A 26974-nucleotide genomic window follows, 5' to 3' on the forward strand; every position below is an offset into this window, starting at 1 on the left:
CCCATTCACGCATGTCACCACACAGAAGACGCTCTCACTGAGAATCAAACGGACAACGTCTAACTGTGAGGCGACAACGCTACCGCAGCACCACCACCACAGTCCTCTCATTCCCAAGGTATTGTTCAAAATAAGGGAGGAGAGACCAAAGGCCATCCTCATTGCTCCAGATTGGCCCAGACAACATTGGTACCCCATAGTGCGCAGCCTGACCTTACAGCCTCCCAGGCATCTTCCTCTGATCTCAGACCTCTTACCTCAGGTGGGGGGGGGGGATGCTGCACCCAAACTTGCAGGCTCTCAAACTATCAGCATGGCTAATTCTCTAAAGGCAAACAAGGGGCCCCTGTTAAGAAAACAGATCTTAGACATTATCACAGAGGCCAGAAGGCTCAGCACCCGAAAATCTTATGCAGGAAAATGGAAAAGATTCTGCTCCTGGAGCCAGACCAGAGGGAACAATACCTCACAACCTTCCATCCCTCTTATCCTGGGCTACCTAGTGGAGCTACTTAATAGTGGCCTCTTCTTCTCCTCTATTAAAGTCCACACCTCAGTCATTTGAGCTCATTTTGATACAGAACAGCCCCTGTTCTCCCATCCTTTGATGAAACAATTCTTCAGAGGGGCTTCTAATATCAGACCTCCCAGAAGGGCACCCACTCCAGCCTGGGACCTGAATTATATTTTGGAAAAACTAACTTTAACACCCTTCGAACCTGCTGCTTCAGCAGAACTAAGATACCTCTCCTGGAAGACTGTTTTTCTCCTAGCTATCACCTCAGCCAGAAGGGTTTCAGAACTTCAGGCACTGATGGCCTTTGAGCCCTTCATCATTTTACATGTAGACAGGGTCTCCCTGAGGACTAATCCCTCCTTTTTGCCCAAGGTGGTATCTAATATAACTCTCAACCAGGCCATACATTTAGCCACCTTCTTTCCTAACATTCAAAACAAGGGGGAAAGAATTCTGCACTCACTAGACGTGCACAGACAACTCAGATACTATCTGGACCGTACTAAACCCTTCAGGAAAACAGACCAACTACTTGTCAGCTTTGCCCCAGGGGCAGAGGGGAAGCCCATTTCCAAACAAACCATTTCCAAATGGATATCACACTGTATTCATTTCTGCTACAGATTGCATGGGACCCCCCCAAAGTGTATTCAAAACCATTCCACTAGGGCAGCCTCCACTTCCACAGCATTCCTCAAAGGAATTCTCACCAGGGAAATCCTGGAAGCTGCCACCTGGACTTCTGTCCATACCTTTACCAAGCATTACCACCTACCTCTATTTTCTAAGGCTAGGGCAGGGTTTGCTTCTGCAGTTCTGCAGGGCATGCTGACCCATTCCTAGGTCTCTTACTAATCCTACCACCCCTCTCCTCAGCTTTAGGAATCCTTCCACAGGTGATGACCGCAACAGTGAAAAATGAAGAACATAGTACAGTTGTGTACACTTACCACAAATGTAGATGTTCAAGTATATTTACGGTTGCAGTCCTGGTTTCCCACCCTCCTTTCCCCTTATATCTTCTTTCTTTAGGGAGACATAAGTTTCTAACGTTGGCTTTTAGCCACCAGGACCACTTTACCATATTTACTTGGGCCTCTGGTTAAGGCAAAAAAAACTGATTGTAATGGCGTCAGCTTCCTTCCTTTATAGCACTGACAACCTGACATCAGGCAGCAATTGACAGCAGCTGATGCAGAAAAACATTGACTCTGGTATTTGGGCCGGCCGAGGGCTGCCACAGCAGGGATAACCCACAGGTGATAACTGCAACAGTGAATACACTTGAACATCTACATGTATGGTAAGTGTACACAACTGTACTTTTTAGCCCTTCTGACATGGTATTAATTTTGTTTAGTTGTTGTCTGTCTGTTTCTGAAAATTTCTGAAACTTGCCTTCTGGTACCAGATAATTAAAATACATTGGAAAAACTGAGCTTCATCTTTCCTCCAGTTAGCATATGTGAAGGAGGTATGCAGCTTATAGTCATTATTTCTGTAGTCTGCCTTTAGTCATGGTGATGCTAGGGTTTACTAAGGTGTTGGCTCTTCTTTCTGGTTTTGATTTTTCTACATATGAGTGCTACACAAGAAAGTGTTTACTATTTTGTTATTGTTTTTTAACAAGTTCATCTATTTGTTAAGTCTTTATGGTATTACATATCATCTCTGGCTTTTTCCTTATAGTTTGATACTCCTAAGTGACATACTGATATGATTTTTTGGGTTCCTATTATTTCCTTGAAGAGGCATTCTATCGAGCGCCTCTTCATAGAACTTGAAACTGCAAAATTTGAAAACATTGAACGTCCACATAAGCAATTTCTTTCCTTGGGAAAGAAATCGCTTGGCCATCCTCGTCAGTTTGCCATTTTCCCCGCTGTAGTGCAATCTCGGAGTTGGTTTATTTAGTTAGGGGGGTGTGTGGGGGGCACAGCCCCCATGTTGGGGGTGTGCAGGGCGAAGCCCCACACTTTGTAGCGTTTGTGGTTATTTGCTGGTGTTTGTAGGGCAAGTGATTTCTTTCCAAGGGAAGGAAATCGCTTATGTGGAGGTTCAATATTTTGAAAGTTCACAGTTTTAGTCGATGAAGAGGCATTTGATGGAATGCCTCTTCAAGGAAATAATGTAGACCCAGTTTTTCAGTCTGTTTGTCTTCCTCCCAGAGTGAAGTTTGTGCTTCTACAATATTTCATTACAAATGATTTTGCTCCCTCTGTTTAGTTACACTGACAGCCTGAAGTCACTGGCTTTTTATATAGTTTATGAAAGCAGTCAGAGTGTGTTGAGCAGATGGAAAGAGTACTTTGAGAGGCTGATGAATGAAGAGAATGCGAGAGAAAGAAGGTTGGATGATGTGGGGATAGTGACTCAGGAATGGTAATGGATTAGCATGGAGGAAGTAAGGGCAGCTATGAAGAGGATGAAGAATGGAAAGGCTGTTGGTCCAGATGACATACCAGTGGAAGCATGGAAGTGTTTAAGAGAGATGGCAGTGGGGTTTTTAACCAGATTGTTTAAAGAAATCTTGGAAAGTGAGAGGATTCCTGAGGAGTGGAGAATATGTGTATTGGTACAGATTTTTAAGAATAAGGGTTGATGTGCAGAGCTGTAGTAACTACAGAGGGATAAAACTGATCAGCCACAGCATGAAGTTATGGGAGAGAGTAGTGGAAGCTAGGTTAAGAAGGGAGGTGATGATTAGTGAGCAGCAGTAAAGTGCCTTCTGTGCAGAGTCTGCATGTCCTCCCCATGGTCAAGTGAATTTAAAGACATGCAGGTAAGTGCGAGCATGTGTAGGTGTGCCTTCTTGGAAGGTTGGGCGCCGGGCTGGCAAATCGACACCATAAAAATTTATTGCCTGCTCTGAGCCTTGATGTATTTGCAATGTTGATGGATAGGTTGACAGACGAGATCAGGAAGGAGTCCCTATGGACTATAATGTTTGCAGATGACATTGTGATCTGTAGTGACAGTAGGAATTAGGTTGAGGAGACCCTAGAGAGGTGGAAACATGCTCTAGAGAGGAGAAGAATGAAGGTCAGCAGGACTAAGACAGAATATATGTGTGTGAGTGAGAGGGAGGATAGAGGAATGGTGAGGATGCAGGGAGTAGAGGTGGCAAAGGTGGATGAGTTTAAATACTTGTGATCAGCAGTTCAGATGAATAGTGAGTGTGGAAGAGAGGTGAAGAAGAGAGTACAGGCAGGGTGGAGTGGGTGGAGAAGTGTGTCAAGAGTGTTTTGTGCAGACAGATAAGAGTGAAAGGGAGTCCGAAGGGATGTAGGTGCACTTATTGTTGATAATGTAGCAGCTGTTTGTTACACACTAAACTACTACAGATGAATTATTTGATTTTTTTTTCTTTCAAAGGCATGAAGTCTTATTGCAGAAATATGGTTATTTATGACGGTGGCCTGCCACACTGTATTTTCTGATGAAAAAAGCTGCAACAAACTCCTCCTGACCAATTTCCTTCAGAGGAGTGTCATTATTAACACGTTTAGAATCTTGATTTTGTCTGCTGTGCAAACTGTCACTGAACATGTTTCATGTAAAAGAGTGGCTATTTGATTTGAGGGAAGTTTTGTATCCATACCTCTCAACTCTTAGCGCAAGAAATCTGGACAAAGTCTAAAATAATGAGGGAGAAAGACCCAAAACATAGTGACAGATGTTAAATATTGCTTATATAAAATTAAAAAGTTGATAGAATAAATGGATTTTTGTTGGCATGAGTTTTCTGAAGGTATAAAGTCTGAAAATCCTCAGTGATTTGCCAAAAAAAACACATTTTTTTTTTTAGCAGCAGACCAAAAATATGTGGCAAGAATTTGGACAGTTGAGAGGTATATTTGTATTTTATTCCAAGAGCTTAAGACTTTCATAAGTGCTTTTGACTTTTACATTAGTACTCTCAGTGCAGCATCTAAAGAGAGTTTTTTTTCTCATTTTTTTTTTCTTTTTTCTTGGCTTTAAGCCCTTTATATTGGTTTCATAGGGTAGTAGATAGGAAGGCACATGGCCCAGGTGACCATTGAGAAGCCTATCACAATTACCTCAGAGCACATTCTATTCAAGTGACTTGCTCTCAGAGTCTTACAGTAAGCAAATAGAGGCTGATGGAGTCAAACACTGAACTATGAGAAACAGCTCAGTAATAGCTTATAGCTTTAATTCTCTGCTAACTTGTTATGACTTGTTTCTATATGTTAATATTGTTTGCTTATTCCTTTGATGTTTGTACAGCTGCTTAAGGAAATTGATAAAACACTAAACCTTTACCAGGAAGTTTATGGTAGAAGGACTAGTGTGTGTGTGTGTGTGTGTGTGTGTGTGTGTGTGTGTGTGTGTGTGTGTGTGTGTGTGTGTGTGTGTGTGTGTGTGTGCGCGCATGTGTGTGTGCGTGTGTGCGTGTGTGTGTGCACATGCACACCTACCCCTCTATGTTCCTCAAAAAGCAGTAACAAGACTTTTTTAGGCCATTTGAATGCAAATAGTTTATCGGTACTTATCTTTGCCTTTTCCTTTCCCAGTTCGTAGACTAGATTACTGTTTAATATACACAAGTCTGTCAGAAAGAAACGAAGGAGCATTTATTACCTCCTGCTTTCTGTACATCATCACTTAGAATGTGACAAAGTTGTAGACAGGTCTTGAAGAGCAATATTGATGAAACCTGAAAAGAGGATATTATTAAGGTAATCCTTTTGTTCTATAATCTTCTGGAAGAAACCCTCTATATACCAGTGTTCTTTGAAAACAAATTAAGCAGTTGTTGTTATGTAACAAGTATGCCTTTTTTGTTATTCCTGTTAGCAGAATTGGTTGCTGATAGATGACTCCCTTGTATCAGTTGACTTATAGTACTTCTTTACAGGCCTGTGTGTCACTCCTGAGTCATCTACAGGAGGTAAGACATGCACATTTGTGGTCTGCCAAGAAAGGAACATTCTCGTAAGTCCTTCAAGTTACCTCTTTAGTGGCCTGTGAAACAAACAGGTAACTGGGAAAATAGTTTGAAAACACATACATAGCATAGACTCCATGGTGAGTTGGTGCTGCTTTTCTGGCACATTCTAGACATCCATGTGTGATGCCAGTTCAGTTTGCACCCATGTGGCTGAAGAATTCTGTGTGGATTGATTAGTGAGTACTTTCCTGTTGTGATAGTGACCTAAAGTTTACCAGCTGAGGTGAATGGAAATCACAGGCTGGTCACAGGAAGTACTGCCTTTTGTATCCCCTTAGGAGGTTTTCATCCTTCTCTCTTGCCTATTGTAATAACACTTGTGTCTGTCTGACTTGTGTAATGAACACAGATAGTTAACCATCCATTGTTCCAGCTTATTACATTAAGTCTCCAGTGGTTGATTTGGGGACATTAAGAAACTCTGAACACTGAAAGTATAGCATGCTTTTCGCTCTACCTTCAAAATGGCCCCTGTTGAAGTACTGCTGTTAATTTGAGACTGGTTTAGCAAGACGTTATATTAGATGTTTATTAAATTTCAGCTTAGGAAGGGTACTTCCCTCCTGTGTTATTTAATTCCAAGTTTATGTAAGGATTGTAAGAAAATTTGCATTTGTGGCACATTCATCTGCTTCCACTAGCACCTTTCCACTCAGTGATAGCGGCACTAGTAATGTTCTTCGTGTTTCACTGTTGCAGTCATCACATTTGGGTTATCTGCTTGCAGTAGCCCTCAGTCAACCTGATTATCAAAGTCGTGGGTCCTGCATCGGTTGCTGTCTCATCTTCCATGACGTCAGGTAGTCAAGGGTATAAAGCATGCAGCCGATGCCATTACATCAGTCTTTCTTGCCATGCAGTGCCTGAAGCAGAAGCAGTTCGCAAGTGCTGGTCGGCCGACTCCTGAAATTTTCATTTTCAAGTTTCAGAACCGAAGTCTTCAACTAATGCTAAGTACCCCGTTGGGGAAACTTTTTCTTGCTCTAAACCGATATCAGTAAAAGTCAATAATTGTATTTCTTGTGGAAAGCAAATACCTCATAAAGATTTTCATTCATACTGTATTCCTTGCCTAGGCCCTGACCACAACATACCTCGCTGTCGGTTTTGTGCCTTATTTAAACAATGAACTATTTGTTGTCTGTATATTTCCGCTTCTAAATATTTTGGTACTCGGTTCAATTATCCAGATATGTCTTCGGTAAGGCATCCGACTACTGACATTCCGAAAAAATGCAAAGATAAAGACAGAGACAGGCTGCCTAGGTCCACAGCTGCTGGTGACGCTTCTCCTAAGCTAGTCACCTGTTCGCCGGTACTCAGTGAGGTGCTTTCGCAGCCCCTGATACCCGCTACTTCAGATTCACAGGCCTCTACTGAGACCCATTCGGAGTCCGGTATGCCGTGAGATGCTTCAACTGTGGAACCTGTTTATGTCTCTACCTTGGATGGGTCCGGAGCTGCTGTGCAGGCACCGGCTTCTGAGGATGTATTCAGGCCTACTGACTTGCATATTAAAACCGCTGCCATCTTCTTCTTCATGGCCTGAAATTCGAACCATGCCTAGAAAACCAACGCCCAGACCGCATGGTCAGGCCTCCATGCCTAAAAAACAAATGATGTGTGGCTGAAGACCTTATTACTTTAATCAGGGGAAGCCAACCTTCCCCATCTAAGAGACTTAGGACTGAATTTGCTTATGATACTTCTGATCAGGATTCTGAAATTTCCGTTTCCTCTGTTGGCCAGGATTTACCCTTATCTACCTATGAGGATTCTGATGCAGAGGACTCTATTCCCTCTGCTTCCCCTCCAGAGGATTTCTCTTTTGATGAAATCTTGCATACTCTTAGGGAGCATTTTTGCTGGGAAAGCCAGGATTACTCTGATTCTAAAAAGAGGCATAGGGATTTCTTACTCCTGCCCCAGCACAGGCCTTTAGCTATGCCTCCTGTACTAGACATTGTTAATGATGCCTTTTCGGAATCTATCTTGGCCCCTGACTCTCTACCTCCTGCTCCCAGAAAACCTGATAGATATTACAGGGGTTCCTGACTCTCACAGGTTCCTTTTTAAAATCCTACTGCAGATCCTGAGACAATTTCACAGGGACCCAAAGGCATTTTGTTTATTTATTTATTTTATTTTACACTTGTTAACCGGGATAGTCCGACTGGATGTATGTCCATTTTCAGCAGGGGCCCGGGGAGAAAAGCTCCACATTAAGACAATTTACAAGACAGAAATCTTGACCATATACAATACAGATAATGTCAGACAGGTAAAACATTTCAAATACAGGAACATTTATATAATACTGTTACAGTAACATACCAACATACCTGACTAAATAAGTTAAAAATTTTGAGTAAAAGGATTAATACATTTTTTTTTTAGGGTAACAGTGTTTATAAAGTTTACCAAACCTTAGGAGATGAGCTGCTACAGTAGGAATTAATAGAGAATATCAGAGCACCTGAAATAGCATGTTAAAAATAGATAGTAAAGAATGGTCCTGCTAGGGGAGAAAGTGTCAGTCAAGAGTTGTGCATGGGCAAAGCCATTGGGCTTTAAGGAAGATTCTTAATTGCTTCTTGAAAAGTGGGGTAGAAGAAAGGGCTGTTAGTTCAGTTGCAAGAGTGTTATAAGAGTTACCAATAGAGTTTGAGAACAAGCTATCTCCAGATTTGTTGTTGGACTTTAGGGTAGCTATTAGAACCTTATTAGCTGATCAAAGGATTGTTAGATTTTTATATGGGCAGATAAGGGTAGAGAGTATGGGTGTATCTGTGGGATGGTGTAAGATCTTGTGTATAGTAGTAAGTTGCTGGAAAAGAATCTGGCTTTGCAATTCCAGCCATCCTAGCAATTTATGATTTTGGCAGTGGTGGGTTCAAAAAGGGGCACTAGTGGCAAATCTAGCTATGTTATTATAGGCTGTTTCCAACTTATGAAGATTATTTTTGGATAAGTTGGTATAGACTGGGGATGCATAGAGAAGGGTGGAGATTAAGTGAGTTTGGGCAATAGCAGTCCTAGCTAGAGGTGTGAGATAGGGTTTAAGTCTGTAGAGGAAACCAAGTTTTTTATTAACTGATTTAATGGTTAGGTTAATATGTGTGTCGAAGTTTAGATTATGGTCAATTGTTACACCTAAAAGTTTGGTGATTCTGTCCGGAGTTATTACAGTACCCTTATTAGATGTAATTGTGAAGCTGATAGCAGGAGACTTCTGAGTGGGAGAGAATAGTACCAATTTAGTTTATTTTGGGTTAAGGAGGAGACAGCACTGATGGAACCAGTTTTCAACTAAGGTAAATAGTGCTTGGGTACTCGAATGAAGTCCAGCAGGCGAGGAGGCTGAACATAATGTCGATTCGTCGGCATATTGTATGCAGGTGGTTTGTGGAAGGGAGATTTTCAGATCATTTATGAAAATAGTGAAGAGGAGGTGTTCCAGAATAGTGCCTTGTGGGACTCCCAAGAGTTATATGGAGAAGAGTAGATAGTTTATTTTCCCAGAGGACTGCTTGTTGTCTATTTCCTAGATAGGACTTGAACCAATTAACTGTCTGGGTATGTAGTGAAAGTGATTTGAGTGAGTTTAACAGTAATTGATGATTAACCATATCAAATGCTTTTGAGAGGTCAATAAAGAGGGCTGAGGACAGTAAGCTGTTACGATTTTTATTAATGCAGTCAGAAAAGGATAGTAGAGCAGTTGTAGTACTATGGAAAGGCCTGAAACCATGCTGGCAGTCAACTAGCAGGTGGTTTTGAAGAAGATGAGCAAGTAGCTGTCGGTGAATACATCTCTCCATAATTTTTGCTAAGGGGAAAGTAGGGCTATGGGGTGGAAGTTTGAGAGTTCGTTTGAGTTCCCACCCTTATGCAGTGGGATAATATATGAGACTTTCCAGAGGGATGGGATGGAACTTTCTGTAATGGTTCTGTTAATTAAGATGGAAACAGGGTAGGCAAGCACTCCAGCTGCCATTTGAAGTTATTGAGCTGGGAGGAGGTCAGCTGATGGAGTGCATGGTTTAAGCTTAAGAAGTAGGGAGTGTATGAGAGCTGTTGGGACAGGCTGCAGTTGTAATACTTGTGGTAGGGTGGTTGTCAAGGATGAGTCAGTGGTGGTAACAGGTGGTAAGGTATTTGCTAAGTATTGAACAGTTTCTGAAAAAATATTGTTAAAAATATCAGCAATTTGGTTGGGAGAATTGTGAGTCAAGTTAGAGGGGGTAGGTGTTTTGGCTGGTCCAGGATGGAGTAATTTATTTAATTCTGATCAGAATTTTTGTGGGTTTAGGTATTGGGTTTGTTGGAATTTAAGGTAATACTTTTTTTTATTGAGGAATATTGATTTTTTAGTGGTATTCCTGAGCTGTCTAAAGTTTAAATGATCAACAGGGCCTTTGGTACTTCTCCATATATTCCAGATTTTATTTCTCAGTCTCATTTTTTGCCTTGTCTCATTTGAGAACCAGGGAACAGGTTTGCTCCTAATTTTAATAGTATGAGAGGGGACATGGTGCTCAAGGATTTTAGGAATGTATTGTTAAAAAAGAGACTGCTTCGTTGAGAGGTAGATATTTTAGGGGTGACCAATTGCAGGCTTTTAGCTCTACTTGAAAGTTACCTAGTTTCAGGTTCTTTTTGTTCCTGGTGGTTCTAAAGTTTAGTTGAGTGGGAATGGTGATCTTTTGTCTAGTTATAAAGGTAAGAGAGTGGTCACTAATATCATGAGGAAGTATGCCTATTTTGTAAAATTGGGGGTTGTTGTTGACTAGTATCCAGTCTAAGGTAGTTTGTTTGTTGCTGGGTTTATGGGTTCTGGTAGGGTTGGTGATAGTTTGATAGAAGCCATAGAGATTAATGTGAGATGTAGGTTTGTCAGAAAAACAACAGTTTCAGTCAATATTAAAGTCTCCTAGGAGAATGGTTTCTTGTGGGAATGATGTGGAAAGCCAATTAAGGATATTTTCAAGAGTACTTATGTTGATGTTCTTCGTGTTTCACTGTTGCAGTCGTTACAATTGGGTTATCCTGCTGGCAGGCTACCCTCAGTCGGCCTGAATTCCAAAGTCTAGGTCCGGCGTTGGTTGCTGTCGCCTCTTCCCTGACGTCAGTGCGCCAGGGGTATAAAAGATGCAGCCAACACCATTTTCTTCAGTTTTTCTTGCCCAGATGTCAGGTGCCCCCAAAAGGGTAGGCTAAAAATATGTCAATAAAACATGCATGCACCAAATTATATATTTTGCCTTCATCTACAAGCAAATACACCACATAGGTTGTATAGAATAGAGAAGTACATGCCCTGGGTTTGGGTGAATGTCGCCGTGTAGTAGTAGGTACTGATGATTGTGCGGAAGTTTTACTAGTTTACATAAAATAGGGTCTATTTTTCTGGTTTGGAAATACTTAATATGGTTTAATCTGTGAAACTGTGGGAGAAGGTAGGCTGATGAGGATGTAATGTTACTGTGGGTTTGTGAAGCTGATAGAAAGGGCAAGTTTGTTTAAAGGAGTGTTGAAATTGAAAGGAGCTTAGGTATTCATAGCCTGTGAGGCTATGATATAGAAGTAGAGTGGAAAGAATTATGGGCAAGAGGAGGAAATTAGAGAGTTTTAGTAAGCCAGGGGTTGACATAATGAGAAAATGTGGGAATGTAAGTAATGAGAAAATAAGGGGTTATAGAAGGGCAAATATGAGGTGGGTTTGTTTAATGAGGAAAGTATAGATAGTGGAAGGTGTGAGTAAATTAGTAACAGATGGTTGAGTATGTAACGAGATATGTCGAGCTATTGGTTGATGTGGGGTGGGAGTGTGGCTTCTAGCAGTATAAGGATAGGTGCCCTGGGGGTGGGTGGGAATTGGGGGTAGCGTAGGGGAGCGGAGTGAGCCCACAGGGTGAACGGAGCAGGCAAGAGCAGTAGGGTAAGTTCAGCCAAAAGACAATCAGCTGTCTTTCGTGTTTGGCATAATACAGAAATAACTAAAGTGAAAACTGGGGAGCAGAGTATATAAGCTTATCAGATATGTGTAGATGATTTAGTAAAGCAAGAGTGAGGTTCCCATGTGCAGAGAGGGGGATTAGAATTGTACTGAAATGCAAAAGAATGGGTGGAGGACCTGAGGGATAGTTAGTTTTAATGCTAGAATATAGTGTAGGTAAAGACTGTCACCTAGTGGTCAGGGGAGTAAAAGCAGCTGGGGGAGGTAGGCAAGAAGCTATTCCAAAGGGATAACATATAGGATGAGGGGACAAAAGGGTGGAGGGAGGAAGTGACTTTGGGTCTGCGGTAGGCTACTAAAGCTCACAATGGAGGGTTGACAAGCAGTTGTAGACACTACAGAAAGATAGTAAAAAGGTATTTTGCAACATACAAGTACAAAAACTTTAGGAGTACAAACTTTATGAAGCCAGGCAAGGAGTCAGCTTCAGGGGTGTCTTCAGTTTAGCAGGAGGTTATTCTTTACCTTTACAGCAAGGAGGGAAACACCCAGATGCACTTCATTGTACAAAAACTTTAGGAGTATGATGGTACCTTTCGACATCAGGCTTTTTGATACCTCTGTAATTAAGCAGAAGTGGGTGGGGAGGTGTCCAGGTTCAAGGTGGGGGAAGGGATAGACACAAAGTAATGCAAGGTTGAGAGTCAGAAAAAACTGGACTAAGCCAGCTGCTAAAAAAAAACAGGAAAACCAAGATAAGTTAATTGCAGGTCAGTGTGGTGCAGTATTTACCTAATAACTACAAATGTTATACTACTAATCTAGTACAGAGTGTTGAAAAGGACCACCACTTCTCCAGGGAAAAACAAAAGAAGTATGGGCTGCAGGTTCATAGGTAAACTTTTTCCAAGAGAAAGTAGTTTTAAGTAATTGACATAGGAATACTATAGAAAGAGAGAAATCGTGGGGGGGTGGGGGGCAGTAGTGTGCACATGTACAATGAAAGGGGAAACAGTCTTCAGTTTGGAGAACAGATTAAATACAACTCTAACATACACTAGTGTAGCTGAAAGCACTTTAGTGTTCCACCGACGCAGGATCTCACAATGCAGGGCAACGAGACAGCCTTGGGTTGATTGGAGGTTGGCCAAGACACAGGATGTAACTTTTGCTGAGGGGAACTAGTGTAGCTGAAAGCACTTTAGTGTTCAATGACGCAGGGTCTCACAGTGCAGGGCAATAAGACAGCCTTGGGTTGATTGGAGGTTGGCCAAGACACAGGATGTAAGATTTACTGAGGGGAACTAGTGTAGCTTAAAGCACTTTGGTGTTCCACCGATGCATGGTCTCAGTGCAGGGCAACGAGACAGCCTTGGGTTGATTGGAGGTTGACCAAGACACAGGATGTAATTTTTGCTGAGGGGGAACTAGTGAAGCTGAAAGCACTTTAGTGTTCCACTGACGCAGAGTCTCAAAGTGCAAGGCAACGAGACAGCCTTGGGTTGATTGGAGGTTGGCCAAGACACAGGATGTAACTTTTGCTGAGGGGAATGTGAGCACACTACTGGGGATTCCTATGAAGCAAGGCAGAAATGCTAAGTTAAAAGATCATTGGCATTAAGGCTACTTCAAAAGATCAAGGCATTAAGGCTACTTCTGCCAAAATTCCTACCCCCCTCTGATAGAGATTCCAGGGCACTGGATAGATGGGGTAAGAAGGTATACACTTCTGCCACCTTGGCTATTAGGGCCTTAAACTTCCTGTTTCACATTTTAAAGTATTAACAGCATATTATTGGAGTGCTTAAACAGAAAATGATGTTGATTCCTCACTGTGCTGAAAATAAGGATTTACAGGATTTAATGCATTCTGCTGAACAAGTTGGAAAACATATTTTGCAGTATGGTATTGATTCACTAGAGGCATCTTGCAGGGCTGCTGTCACTGGGTCTGTGTTTAGAAGGCATGCCTGGCTTAAGGAGCAAGCTTTGCGAGATCATGTTAAAGCTAAATTGCTGGATGCTCCCTTAAATCAGGAATGCCTGTTTGGCAACAAAGCAGAAGAAGTACTTAAAAAGATGGAGGAAAATGCTAAATCTATGCAAACTGTTAAAGATTTCTTACAAGTACAGCCTCCAAGATTTAGTAGGCATTGGCCCTCTAAGAATTGGTCCTTTCCTGCCTCTTCCAGGCCTTCTCAGTCCAAACCCAGAACCAGCAGAACACCCAGGCTTCAGTCCCAGGACTAAGCAGTGGGGGGCTCCCACTTCCAAATCAGGGAATAGTAAGACTCTCCCCTATGGTAAACTGTCTCAGAGACTTAACTTTGAAATTTCCAAGCCCTTCTCAACTGACTGCTCCTTTAGAGGGAAAGATTGCTGTGCAGGCAAAAAACTGGGAACTCATTACCCAGGACAAATGGGTTTTAAATATAGTTTCCCAAGGATACAGATTTCACTTCCACACGTTACCAACCCCAAACGGTTGGCCAGATCTACCCTCAAATCAGTGGGCAGAGGCTCAAAAGCAAACACTTTCTCTCTTAAGCATAAGGGTTATTCAGACTGTACCAGAAGAGGAAAAGGGACAAGGTTTCTACTCAAGACTTTTCCTGGTATCCAGAAAAGACAACTCATGGCATCCTATCCTGGACCATTCTATCCTAAACACCTTTTTGGTGATCCCAAAATTCAAGATGCTAACCCTTCACCAGTTGCTTCCTATGGTAGGCAAGAATGCCTGGTTGGCAGCACTGGATCTAAAGGAAGCCTACCTGTACATCCCAATCCGGGAATCTTGCAGAAGATACCTACGCTTCAAAGCAGGCTGCATGCATTATCAGTGCTCTGCACTTCCCTTTGGCTTATCTACTGCACCCAGGGTATTCACAAAATGCCTAGCTCCAGTCATTGTTTTTTGCAGGCAAAGAAATATTCAAATTTACCCATACCTGGATGTTTGTCTAATTCAGGTAGAAATCCAGGACATACTTTTGAATCATCTGGCATTTGTACAAAGGTGCTAACTTGTCTAGGGTACACCATAAACAAAAAGGAATCACATCTTGTACCCTCTTAACAAATTATATTCCTGGGAGCAAACTTCAACACAACTTCCCAGATGGCTTTCCTCACACCAGAGAAACAAATTTAGCAGACAACTTACTTCAAACTAATGGCCACAAAAACCTTGCTATCTGCAAGCCAGATACTGCAAGCCTTGGGGTTCATGGCCTCCTGCATTCTCTAATTCCATATGCAAGACTGCATATGAGGAAACTGCAATGGTATCCAAAAAGCCTATGGTGTCAGCATTCTCATGATCTAGAAGCAATAATTCATATCATACCTTGCCTACAGTTAGAGTTCCTTTGGTGGGCAAAGGCCTGCCACCAAAACAAGGGACTACCATTCACTCTACAAACCCTAATAACAGATGCATCAGACTATGCATGGGGGGCTCACCTGGCAGGGAAGTGCATTCAGGCCAAATGGAACCCAAGTCAAATGCACCTGCATATCAATCAAAAAGAAATGTTAGCTATACAGAATGCACTGACAGCCTTCAAGGACGACATTCATCCAGGTCAATGAATGGTAAAGACGGACAACACCACTGTTATGTGGTACATAAACAAGCAGGGGGGTACCCATTCATACCCTGTCTGCAGACTAGCCATGACTGTGTGGAACACAGCCTTGAGCAACCAGGTGCATCTACAGGCTCAATTCCTGCCAGGAAAGCTAAATACACTGGCAGACGAACTAAGCAGAAATCTCATGGACCCACATGAGTGGAAACTGGAACCAAAGACTTTCAGCATGTTGATAAACAAATGAGGGAGCCCAGATATAGACCTGTTTGCCTCCCCCCAGAACTACCAATTGGACAAATTCTGCACAAGGACTCCCCACAAACAAGCTTGGAAAGTGGATGCCCTGTCCTTCAACTGGAAAAATCTATCAGTTTATGCCTTTCCTCCTCTGCCTCTCCTCTCCAAAGTATTACTAAAGATCAAACAAGACAAACCAAGGATGATACTGATTGCACCAGACTGGCCACGCCAGCACTGGTACCCCCTCTTGTGCAATTTGTCACTGCTGGCTCCGTGGCACCAGCCTCAGACCTCTACCACTGCTGTCCCAGCAGGAGGGCCAGCTTCTGCATCCTCAGCTTCAAACCCTGAACCTGGCAGCCTGGCTAATTACTTAAATCTCTCCATTACCATCCCTCAGTAAACAAGTGTTGGATGTCATTTTGGAGGCAAGGAGGCCTAGCACTAGAAAATCTTATGCTGAAAAATGGAAAAGATTCTGTTCCTGGAACCAAACTCAAGGGAGTGGCACAGCAGCACCCAATTTACCTCAGATTCTTCAATACTTAACTGAGATGCTTCACAGGGGCCTTTCTTTTTCCTCCATCAAAATTCATGCCTCAGCCATTTCAGCTCATTACAACACAGAACCACCCCTCTTCTTTCATCCACTGCTCAAGCAGTTCCTCAGAGGAGCCAAAAACTTAAGACCACGCAGGAGAGCCCCAACTCCAGCCTGGGACCTTAACTTTGTATTGAAAAAACTCACTCTACCTCCTTTTCAGCCAGCTGCAAGTGCAGAGTTAAAATTCCTTTCTTGGAAAACAGCCTTCCTTTCAGCAATCACTTCAGCAAGAAGGGTATCTGAATTACAGGCCCTTATGGCAGTGGAGCCTTTCATCATCTTTCATGCAGACAGGGTGTCCCTCAGGACCAATCCCTCCTTCATGCCCAAGGTAGTTTCCAGTGTGGCTCTTAATCAGTCCATTCATTTGCCAACCTTTTTTTCTAATCCACAAAACAAAGGGGAACGGATACTGCACTCCTTAGATGTGCACAGACAACTTAGATTTTACTTGGACAGGACTAATCCTCAAAGGAAATCTGAGCAACTGCTGGTGGCATTTGCTGCAGGGGCAGAGGGAAGGCCATTTCAAAGCAAACCATTTCTAAATGGATAGGCCATTGTATTCATTTCTTTTATAAGCAGTATGGAAAACCTACCCCACATGGGATAAGACCACACTCAACCAGGGCTGCATCTACCTATACAGCCTTTCTCAGAGGTGTGCCTACCAGGGACATCCTAGAAGCTGCTACCTGAAGTTCTGTACATACTTTCACCAAGCATTGCCATTTGCCATTTTTCTATAAATCCAGTGCTGGCTTTGCACTGCAGTCTTGCATGGCCTTATAGCTGGTCCAGATGCTATCTAAATTCCTCCTCTTATCCTTAACTTTGGGAATCTTCCCAAATGTGATGACTGCAACAGTGAAACACGAAGAACATAGTACAGTTGTGTACATTTACCATAAATGTAGATGTTCGAGTGTATTCACTGTTGCAGTCCTGGTTACCCTCCCTCCAGCCCCCTGACTTCTTTGGGTTATACCTCTATTCACCTCACTATACTTAAAAGCTTTTTGGTGTATTTGCTTTTTTTTGTTGGAGGTATAACCTTGCATATATTTATTTAATTGCTTCCCATTAGGGGGGCACCTGACATCTGGGGCAAGAAAAACTGATGTAATGGTGTTGGCTGCATACGTTATACCCCTGACTACCTGACGTCATGGAAGATGAGACAGCAACCGACGCAAGACCCAAGACTTTGACAATCAGGCCAACTGAGGGCTACTGCAAGCAGATAACCCAAATGTGATGACTGCAACAGTGAATACATTCGAACATCTACATTTATGGTAAGTGTACACAACTGCACTTTCTTACAACTGCTGTCAGTGCAACAGTTTTGTGGTATCAACGTGGAGGTTCTGACAGTAGGAAAGGAATAAGATGCAGAGATGGATTAAATCTGGGACAGCTTATTGAAAAATGTGCTACAATCTCCAGTTTTATATAGTGTTAAGTTCTGGGAAGAACAGTATATAGAGAATGTCAACTGTAATTACTCTTTTCTTGAATGTGTCACTAATTCCTTATAGTAGACTTCTATTTTGAAACAGTTTTTCAGACAAGCTTCTGTAGTTGTAAAGTAGAAGTCTTGTACAAGAAGCTTTTGTTTACTTCCTAATAGTATTTTTTTTTATTGTTGTGAGTAGTTTTGTACTGCATCATAGATTAAGTCCCATAGTTCACAAACCATCTTGCCTTGTAAAGTGATCACAGATACTGTTTCACTGCCTGCCAAGTGCTTACAGGGCAGTAATTGCAAACAGCAAATCAAAAGCCGGAAGGCTTTTGTATCTCTGAGTAATAAGTAAATTCAGTGAACATCATTACAAACTGTAGCTGAAATGTATGATTTCTTGTGCTTCTACATTATACTATAGCAGATGTGTACTTTGCATTAAATAAAGCCAGAGGAGGTGATGAGGAAAATAATGTATTTTGGCACTCAATGATTTTTGTAAAATTATATATAGGTTAGAGTATGTTCCTGCAACATGCATGTTCAGAAGCGGGTTTCCAGCTCAGGAGAGGGTTGGCATTTACAAACCACACATCAGTGTACTGCATTTAGAAAACGAAAAGCATGTATCTCTCTCCATAACAAGAAGTGGTATGCTTTTATTACGGCTGAAGGACATCCTCACGGCACATGTGGTTTAAAGGCTGTGTTTTGCAGTTAATGCAAGAAACGTGCCACTCCCAGAATTGAAGCATTTTAGACAAGGATTCTCATCTTACAGTGTGGATCTGCTTGTGTGTGGTGGTGAGATGATTTTGTGACATTTAAATACAGAGTTCCTTGGTTCGGTGTGTAGTGTTCGCTAGATTTAATATGTCATGACACAGAGCAACAGCCAAGGCCATGTGCTATGTTTGAAGGGCATTTTATGTCTAAATTATTGTTTTTGTAAACACCTTTTCCCCTTTTATAAAACAAAGCCTTAATGGCTATCAGAAGGATGAATTGCTTTTCTTTAGTTCTTGGACTTCACTTTTCCTTTGTTAGAAATATTTCTGTTATGTCCAGCAGAAGGTTTTCTTAGGAAGGGCAGCACCAGTGCCAGTTAAAGAGCAGAGCACGAGTCCTATGTGTAAAGATTTTGTAGGGAAATCATTGCAGCAACTGTGTGCAGTCATTACTTGAGAACGGCTACATTATTTAAGACTGTGTTCTTTTCAGAGAATACAGTGCATTTCCAGAACCTTTTAGTTTTAGTCCAGCATTCCAAACATTAATAATGGTAGTTGCAGCTTTTTTCCATAAACTTTGTGTGTTTAAGGTTTGTCTGATTGCACATTTTACATTCTTAGGAAGGCAAATGATGAATCTTAAAGCTAGTGATATGTTGTAATAGATTGCTGGCCAGAGTATTATATTTAGTGGGCATATTTAAAGATTTGAGGGGAAAATTAAACTGTGGAATGAGTTGTACTGTTTGGAAAATAAAGATAATATTGCCTGTTGAGCCTGAGACCCATGTGTTGCTGCTGGTACAACATCCAAGAAGAAGCAGAGTGTGAGCAGTCATTATAGCCACCCCATTACCTACTTGAATTTGGAATTAATTTTCTAGAGTACCATAACTCTGTAAATGTATAACTCTGTGTTTGAATCATTAATATTATCTGACATAGCTTCCAGACTCCTGAAGAAATGATGCATTCCCTAATTTTCATACCCCATGCATGTGGTTAGATCCTTCATACCATTAAAAGAACATATTTCTAAACCCTAACATGCAGTTTGAAAAACACCTTGCCTTTGCACATGTTCCTTATCATCAGGCTATTTTCCATAATGTTTTGTTCTTGCAAATGATGTTTAACTACGTTACAGTATTTGGGATGGTTTCAGAAATGAAACCATTTACTACCTACTAACAAATCACCCAAGAACAAACACATTTCCACTAACTTTAAATGAATTGAATGCGACCCTCCCTAGCTTAAAATAGAAACTGTATTGGACTTAGATCTTTGCTGTTAAAAAGTTGTCCTTGACTGGGTGCTTCTCAGATATGGCTATCGTGGAAGGGACTGTCGCGCCAATGTCTACCTCCTCCCTACAGGAGAAATCGTATATTTCATTGCGTCAGTTGTAGTGCTGTTTAACTATGAAGAGCGGACACAGAGGCATTACCTAGGACACACAGACTGTGTTAAATGGTAAATAGTGTTATTATTTCTTCAGTTAACTTGCAGCGGGTTTCAAAGAATACAGGTTCAAATAAAAGGGCACAAGTAATGTCTTCATCTAGATCATGCAATAAAGATGATGATTGTTGAAGCATATGAGGTTTAAACATTATTTACAGAGCTGAAGGGGAATGAGAGAGAGGTAAGTGCTTTATATGTGCTATCCTAAATGTAAGTGCTTACAAGATGCTAAATACAGTATGTTGTGAAATTAGACTTTTTGGTAGTCTCTCTTCTCTGTTTTAAACTAAGCTGTGTGATATTACATGCTAATATAAACTGCATTTAATGGGCCTTACCCAGCAAACAGTATAGAGATAAAATAAAATGAAATATCAGGTGTTTCTGTTAAGAGCTGTTAGGCAGTTCCTTTATACTAGGACCACTTGTAGGTTCTGTGGTATGTTAGGTGATGCTGCAGCGTCAAACTAGTTAAAAAAATTATATAACAATGCTTTGTCCTTAGAGAGTCTGAGTTATAATTTATTCCCCAGAGTGTTCTTGATCCATTAATTGCTGAAGTAGTTAATAGCTGACGATGTGTGCTCTTCTTCATCTTCTTCATGAACTTTTAGACTGCTGATAGGACAAGGAAGAGTGAAGATGAAGCTTTGTAAGCATTTTTACTGCATTGCAATATACTAAAATGTCAACATTTTTGATCTTGCAAGTTGCAACTAGATGCTTTTGCAGTAAGGATGAAATATGGCTTGTTTTTTATGCAAGAATACATATACACATCTGTATCTATCTATGTATGTGTGTGTGTCTATTAAAGATGCCAGCAGAGACTGACAAAATCATTATCATTAGCATCAGTACGTGTATAGATTCTGAATCACTTCTACTGTGTATAATGTTTCCACTTTAATGGCCCACCGTTTACATATTCTTTGTTTTTTTAGGCTTCTACTCATAAATTGTACCCTTCCTAAGGTAACACAAACCATGGAAATGTCAAGCTTTGTTGTGGTCTTCCCTGTTTTTCTAACAGTCTCTTTTTGTGGAGATGAGAAAGTACAGTTGCGTAAGTCCTACTTACCTGTAACAGTAGATGTTCTCAGAACACAATCCCTTACTGTCATATGGGTAGTAGTTCCCTACTACACTATCTCGAGCAGTCTACAAAAGTTTAGAGTCCCCCCCCCCCAACTGCCTGTTTGTGGGTGTGATGGACCAATCACCTGAGAGTACAGGGATTGCCTTACACACCCGCAGCCAGGACTCATTCAGTTTTCTAGGGTCCAGAAAGAAGAGAAAAGAAAATTCAAGCTTGTGAACAGCTACTGTTCCAGACCAAAAACCAGATATATGCATAACAAAAAAAAAAAAAAAAGCCACTGATCAAAACTCCTTGGCAACTTCAACACCAAACTATATACATCAGAAAAGGGGGATAGGGGGTTGGTACTGCCAGTAAGGCCGTGTGCTGTATGAACATCTACTGTTAACAGGTAAGTAGGACTTACATAACTGTAATATGTTCAACAAACACATCATCTTACTGGCACATTGGAAGATTCCCAAAGCTTGCCCAACCTGGGAGGAGAACAGGTAAGGGTCCAGGAGTCCCTTGAGAATGGTCCTAATAAAGCCTGCTTTGGAATTAGAAAAGACATCCAGCTTGTAGTGCTTCTTAAAAGATATGGACAAAGAGACAGGTTGCTGCCGTTAGAATTTTTCTAGAGTCCACTCCTTTCTGATAAGCTGCTATAGTGGAAAAGGCCCTGGTGTAATGTGTCTTCACCTTGCCTGGATTCGCCTTGCCATGGTATGTGTAACAAAAACAACACCAGAGGACAATCAGTGTGCAGTGGTATACTTAGAAACAGGTTGACCAATTTTTGCCCCTGCATAGGAAATAAGACATTTAACCTTTCAGATGGGGTTTGTTCTGTCGAGGTAGTACACGAGCTTCCGATGCACATGCAAGGTATGAGCCATCTTCTCTCCCTTATTCTTAGGTTCTGGGAAGAACACATGAAGCTTAATGGACTGATCGTGGATGAATTTTGAGACCACTTTAGGCAAAAAAGAGAGATTAGTGTGCAACACAAACCTATCCCAGTGGAAAATCAGGTAAAGTTGACCACACCATGAAAGACTGTAGCTCAGAGGCTCGCCTTTTAGATGTCACCAAAATAGTTTTCCACGTTAAGATCTTCAGATAAGCCTGAGCAGCAGGTTCAAAATGTGGTAAAGTCAGTTTCTCTAAAACATAGTCGAGATCCTATGAAGAAGGAATTTGCTTGGGGGAGGGGTTTTTGATTTACAATACTCCTTTAGTGGACTTTTACCCACAGAGAAGAAGAATAAGGGGGATCCACAGGCAGACAAGCACAGACAGCTGATAAATGCACTTTACCGGATGCATATGATAAGCCATCTTGAAGTAGCTCACACAGATATTTCAAGACCAGTGGAATGTTAACCTCAAGGGACCCTTTGCTCCCATTTAGTCACCACTTCGAAAACCTCATCCTTTTGTAAACTTAAGATTTTTTGGTAGCAAATTTTTATGGCCTTATTTAACATCCACTGCACATTCTCATGAAATAGTGTCTAAATGGAGTCAGGACTGAATCATCCAAGCCGGCAGTTGTAGTTGCTCCAAAGTGTGGTGCACCAGTTGCTCCTGAGACTGTATGAGCAAATTCAGAGTGTGAAGAGGACTGTGGTAATTCCCCTTTCTGAATTCCATTAAAAGGGTGAACCAAGATTGCCTAGGACAAGACAGGGTCACCACAATGATCTTTGTCATTTCGTACTGAATCTTTAAAAGTACTTTGCAAAGCAGTGAAAAGGTGCATACAGTAACATTCCTGGCCAAAGAAATGAAAATGCTATTTTGAAAGAAGGAGTATCTATCTCTCTCTCTCTGTATATATATATATATATATATATATATATATATATATATATATATATATATATATATACTATCAAAATCGTGAACACCATCCGGTCATTTGCACGAATCTCTTCTCTGAAAATCAGCAGAGGAACACAGGCACTATGTCAAATATAATGCCAAATTTGAAGAATCAGTATTATTCAACATATGCCTTCCCCTGCACCTTGCTGAACACCAACGGAAGTTCAAATTGTAAGCAGTACATATGTACTTCACAGCAGGGGGGGGGGGGTCAAGCCACTCTGTACCCCCCCACACCCGCTGCAAATAATATATTCCAAATCTGAGATTGCACTACAGTGGAGGAAAGGGTAATTTCCCATTCTTCACTGTACTGTGATCTGTAGTCATATCGCCGTTGACAGATGTGCAAATGCACAGTGGCATTTGTGAAACTATACACTTGTACTAGTGCAGGTCAGAGAAATGGGAATCATCCAACTATTGTTTGACATTCCTGTTTTCATCTAACCATATAAATACATATATATATATATATATATATATATATATATATATATATATATATATATGTGTGTGTGTGTGCATATATGTATATATATATATATGTGTGTGTGTGTGTGTGTGTGTGTGTGTGCATATATATATATATATATATATATATATATATATATATATATATATATATATATATATGTGTGTGTGTGTGTATGTGTGTGTGTGTGTGTGTGTATGTGTATATATATATATATATATATAAATATATATATATATATATATATATATGTGTGTGTGTGTGTGTGCGCATATATATGTTACACATCAGGACTACATCTTGGAACACCACTGCCTTGAGCTTGCACTCAAGCAGGTCTGCCCAGGATCTGCTCAGTCTATCTGCCACAGTGTTTTGCTTTGACAGGCAGTATGATGGGTGAAGAGTGACATAATGCTGTAAAGCCAGATCCAAGGCCATCATTGCCAACTGGCACTGAAGATATAACCATGAACCCCCAAGTTTGTTGAAGTACCATGGTACTGTGTTGCGCTTAACCTCCAGATGAGGACCCAGAGTCTATAGGTGGTGAAATACTTTCAGGGTGTAGATCACTGCCACCATATTGTTGATATTGATATGTTTACATCCTTGGGATTATAACTGACCTGCACTTGCACTCCCATTGACACAAAACTGAAGCAAAGTCAGATGAATTGGTCAGGATAGATTGCGCAAGAACAGGAAGGAAGAAGGGGAGCCCTGGAGTGATACTCAACTGTGCTGTTCATCAGTATACCTCTTATCTGATGAAAGTCAGCACCAGCAACTAAGATTCCAGAGAATGTGGGTGCTGGGTCCAACAATTCCTGACATGCCGTTAAATAGTTCACATGTGGAGATGGAACAGTGGTATCATGAGATTTTTGGACACCATAAGTCCTATAATTTTTATGAATTTTCATGCTGAGGTGACATTCCTCCTGGAGAATTCCTGAAACACCATCTGGTAAGAGAGGGAAAAGTTTTGAAATGATTTATTGTGGTCTCATTTTTTTATATCACAAAAACCTGGCATTTTAACAGGGGTCTGTAAACTTTTTATATCCACTGTACATGCACAAAATTCCCCAAATTTTGCAAAAAAAGAAAAAATATATAGCCTAAACTAGTACTAGACAAGAAACAAATCATAATCAAGACCACTGGTTCAGACCTAAAAGTATTTTATTCTTTAGTGCCTTGGTACAAGACCTTCCAGGAGTTAGAGTCCATCTAAAAATGTGCTACCTTTTATACAAAAAACACAATAATACAATCAAACAATTAAATAAAATACTTCTAATTAACCTTTCCATTTAGTCCCATAGGGACCAAGGTATCATATTTCGGCATAAAAGAATTTCATAATTTCCAACAAATATTTGCTCTAAAATACAACCTCGAAGCATAGAATAATCACTACCATGTGCATCTCTGAAATAACATGCCAAAATGTTGTCTTCCTTCTGATTTTTTACATCCCTGATGTGTTCTATTAACCTTAAAACTTCTTTTTGTTTCACCAATATAAAAGAAACCACACGGGCATCTGAAGGCATAAATAACCCCTTTGCTGTTGCATGAAAAACGTCCCCTAGGTACATATTTGATTTTATTCATATATTTGAAGAAACATGCTATATATTTTCAAATAGAACAACTGTTGCATTTATAAGTGCCCATAGATGTTGGACACACATTTAGGTTATTTTTTGGTAAGACAAAATTTCCATGAACAAGTATGTCCTTTAAACTTCTTCCCCGTTTATATGACATCATAAGATGCTTACTCAAATCCCCATCTTTGCAGAGAAAATTGCAATAATATCTTACAATACTACTAACTTCTCTTTGAATATTGTATGCGCTAACAAAATATATTCCTTCATTCTTGTTTCTACCATTCTCTCTACCCTCCATTGACTTACAACCTGTCACTGACATTATTTTTTGATTTTAAGACAAAAAGTTTTTGCTTATTTTCTTCTATTGCTTTGCTACTATAACCTCTATTATAGAACATAGTGGAAGTATTGTATATTTCTTCCAGCAAATTTGTCTCAACATTACATATTCTAGATAATCTTAAAAATTCACCATATGACAAAGATGATAGAACATGGAAGGATGACAACTAGTAGCATACAAGTACTGGCTTCCATCTAAGAATTTCATATGTACCCTAGTACAAATTTTGCCATTCTCCAAACCTTTAAGTGTCAGATCTAGATAAGAGACCTGGGTTCCATACTGCAGCCCATCAAAAGACAGAGTAAATGTATTTTGTTCTAAATCAGCAACAGACTGCAAAATTTCACTCTCATCCCCTTCACATATAAAAATTAAATCATCTATAAAACAAAAATAATATTTTATATAATTCTTAACAAAATTACATTTATACAAACATATTAATTCAAAATAAGCCATGAATAAGTTCACATACATGGGGCAAATGGTGCTCCCATGGCTGTTCCCTGTTTTTGCCTAAACATTTCATTATCGTATGTAAAAAAATTATTTAAACAAAAATAAGTCAAATCAAGCAAATAATTTATTAAGGGACTATCACCCTCTGGATGAGTAAAATCAGAAGTATACCTCCTTATCACAACCAGTGTCACTGCATTTCTAGAAACAGTGTTGTCCTCCTCCAAGTTATTTATATCATATATAGTCACTTAAGAAATATTAGAAACAATATCATTTCTGTATAAATTTTGCTCAATTGGTAAGCATGCAGCAAACTTTTATAAACTGTACATGTGCCTCAACATAAACTTCCACAAATACACTGGTAGTTAACATGGCCTGTTCCAGCTTCTTTTTCTGAAATTCTAGCCAGCTGCATAGAATTTCTGAAGGAACTGGGTTAGGAGAAGACATAGTCTTTATTAGCCAGAGAATTGTTCAGCAGAGAAGAATTGCAAACTTTCTTAAAAATATCCTCCAAAGCTGTGATCAATGGAGGGAAGGTTGCCATAACCGGGGTCTAATCCTTGAGAAAGAGATCATTACATAATGCTATGCGATGTTAAAGTGAAGATGATGATTACTCCCAAAGTATTAAAACTAGTTAGCATATGGAAAAAAAGAAAACATCTGTTTGGATTACTGAACCTGTTTATTTTCAGAGGAAACAGATTGATCAGACTCTGACACTTCTGATACCTCAGATTCTGGATCCCCTACAAAATCAGGATCCTTGAGGTGGATGAATGGGGTTGAGTGTGCCAGCACTGATCGAAACCCAGCTTTGCACCCTTTGATCAACTGCCTGTTTAATGAACCTTAACCACCAGCTCAGGTGAAACACAGCTGGTGACTGTTGCCCTACAATATCATCTGTCATCTCTTTCTTTTATGCATGTTTTACACTGGTTTGGCAGTCTCAGGATAAGACATACCAACATTGGCAACAGATTCTAAACCCCTGTCTTCCCCTCACCTAATGAGTTTGGTTCTCCCATACATAAACCAGGAAATAGTACAACCACAGAGGCCATGTCTGACCCTCATCTCATGTACAGTTGTAGTACTAATGCCACAACAGGGGACATGGAGGTATAAGCATGTGAGTGTTCCAATTGCTTGCTAGAGGCTAGGCCAGTTGGAATCACAAGACATAGTCTGAGGCATATTTCTTAACTTAGTTCTAGGTGTTTTAGGTGCACAAGGGGTAGATGGTGTCTGGGCACTGCATCTGAGCCCATCAAGTCAGGGGAACAAGAAACTATCCAGCTCATTTCTAAATACTGGCTGCATGGTTAGCACAGTAAAAAGAAGGACAAATCCCTGTATTAGCCCTCTGAATAGGAATCTAAAGACTATTTCTGCAGGGATACTATTCTGGACACTGCACTGAGAAAATGACAGTATTTTCAGTAACACGGTTCAAAGCACAAAATACAGTGGATATTAAATGTTTATACACCCCTGTTAAAATGCCAGGTTTTGTGATATAA

General features: G+C 40.6%; 1 protein-coding gene across 4 annotated transcripts in view; it reads left to right on the forward strand.

Annotated features, from left to right (window-relative positions):
- The window catches only part of EML4 (EMAP like 4), a 1975061-nt gene that overhangs the window by 1418575 nt on the left and 529512 nt on the right, over nucleotides 1-26974 (forward strand). For all 4 annotated transcript variants that reach the window (XM_044060268.1, XM_044060269.1, XM_044060261.1 and 1 more), the window contains one exon: nucleotides 19417-19566. In XM_044060268.1, the coding sequence (XP_043916203.1) occupies nucleotides 19417-19566 (150 nt within the window). The remainder of the gene's footprint in view (nucleotides 1-19416; nucleotides 19567-26974) is intronic.

Source organism: Protopterus annectens, chromosome 1.part0, assembly GCF_019279795.1.
Source record: "Protopterus annectens isolate FY-2018-M chromosome 1.part0, PAN1.0, whole genome shotgun sequence".
In the NCBI taxonomy this organism is placed as follows: Eukaryota; Metazoa; Chordata; order Ceratodontiformes; family Protopteridae; genus Protopterus; species Protopterus annectens.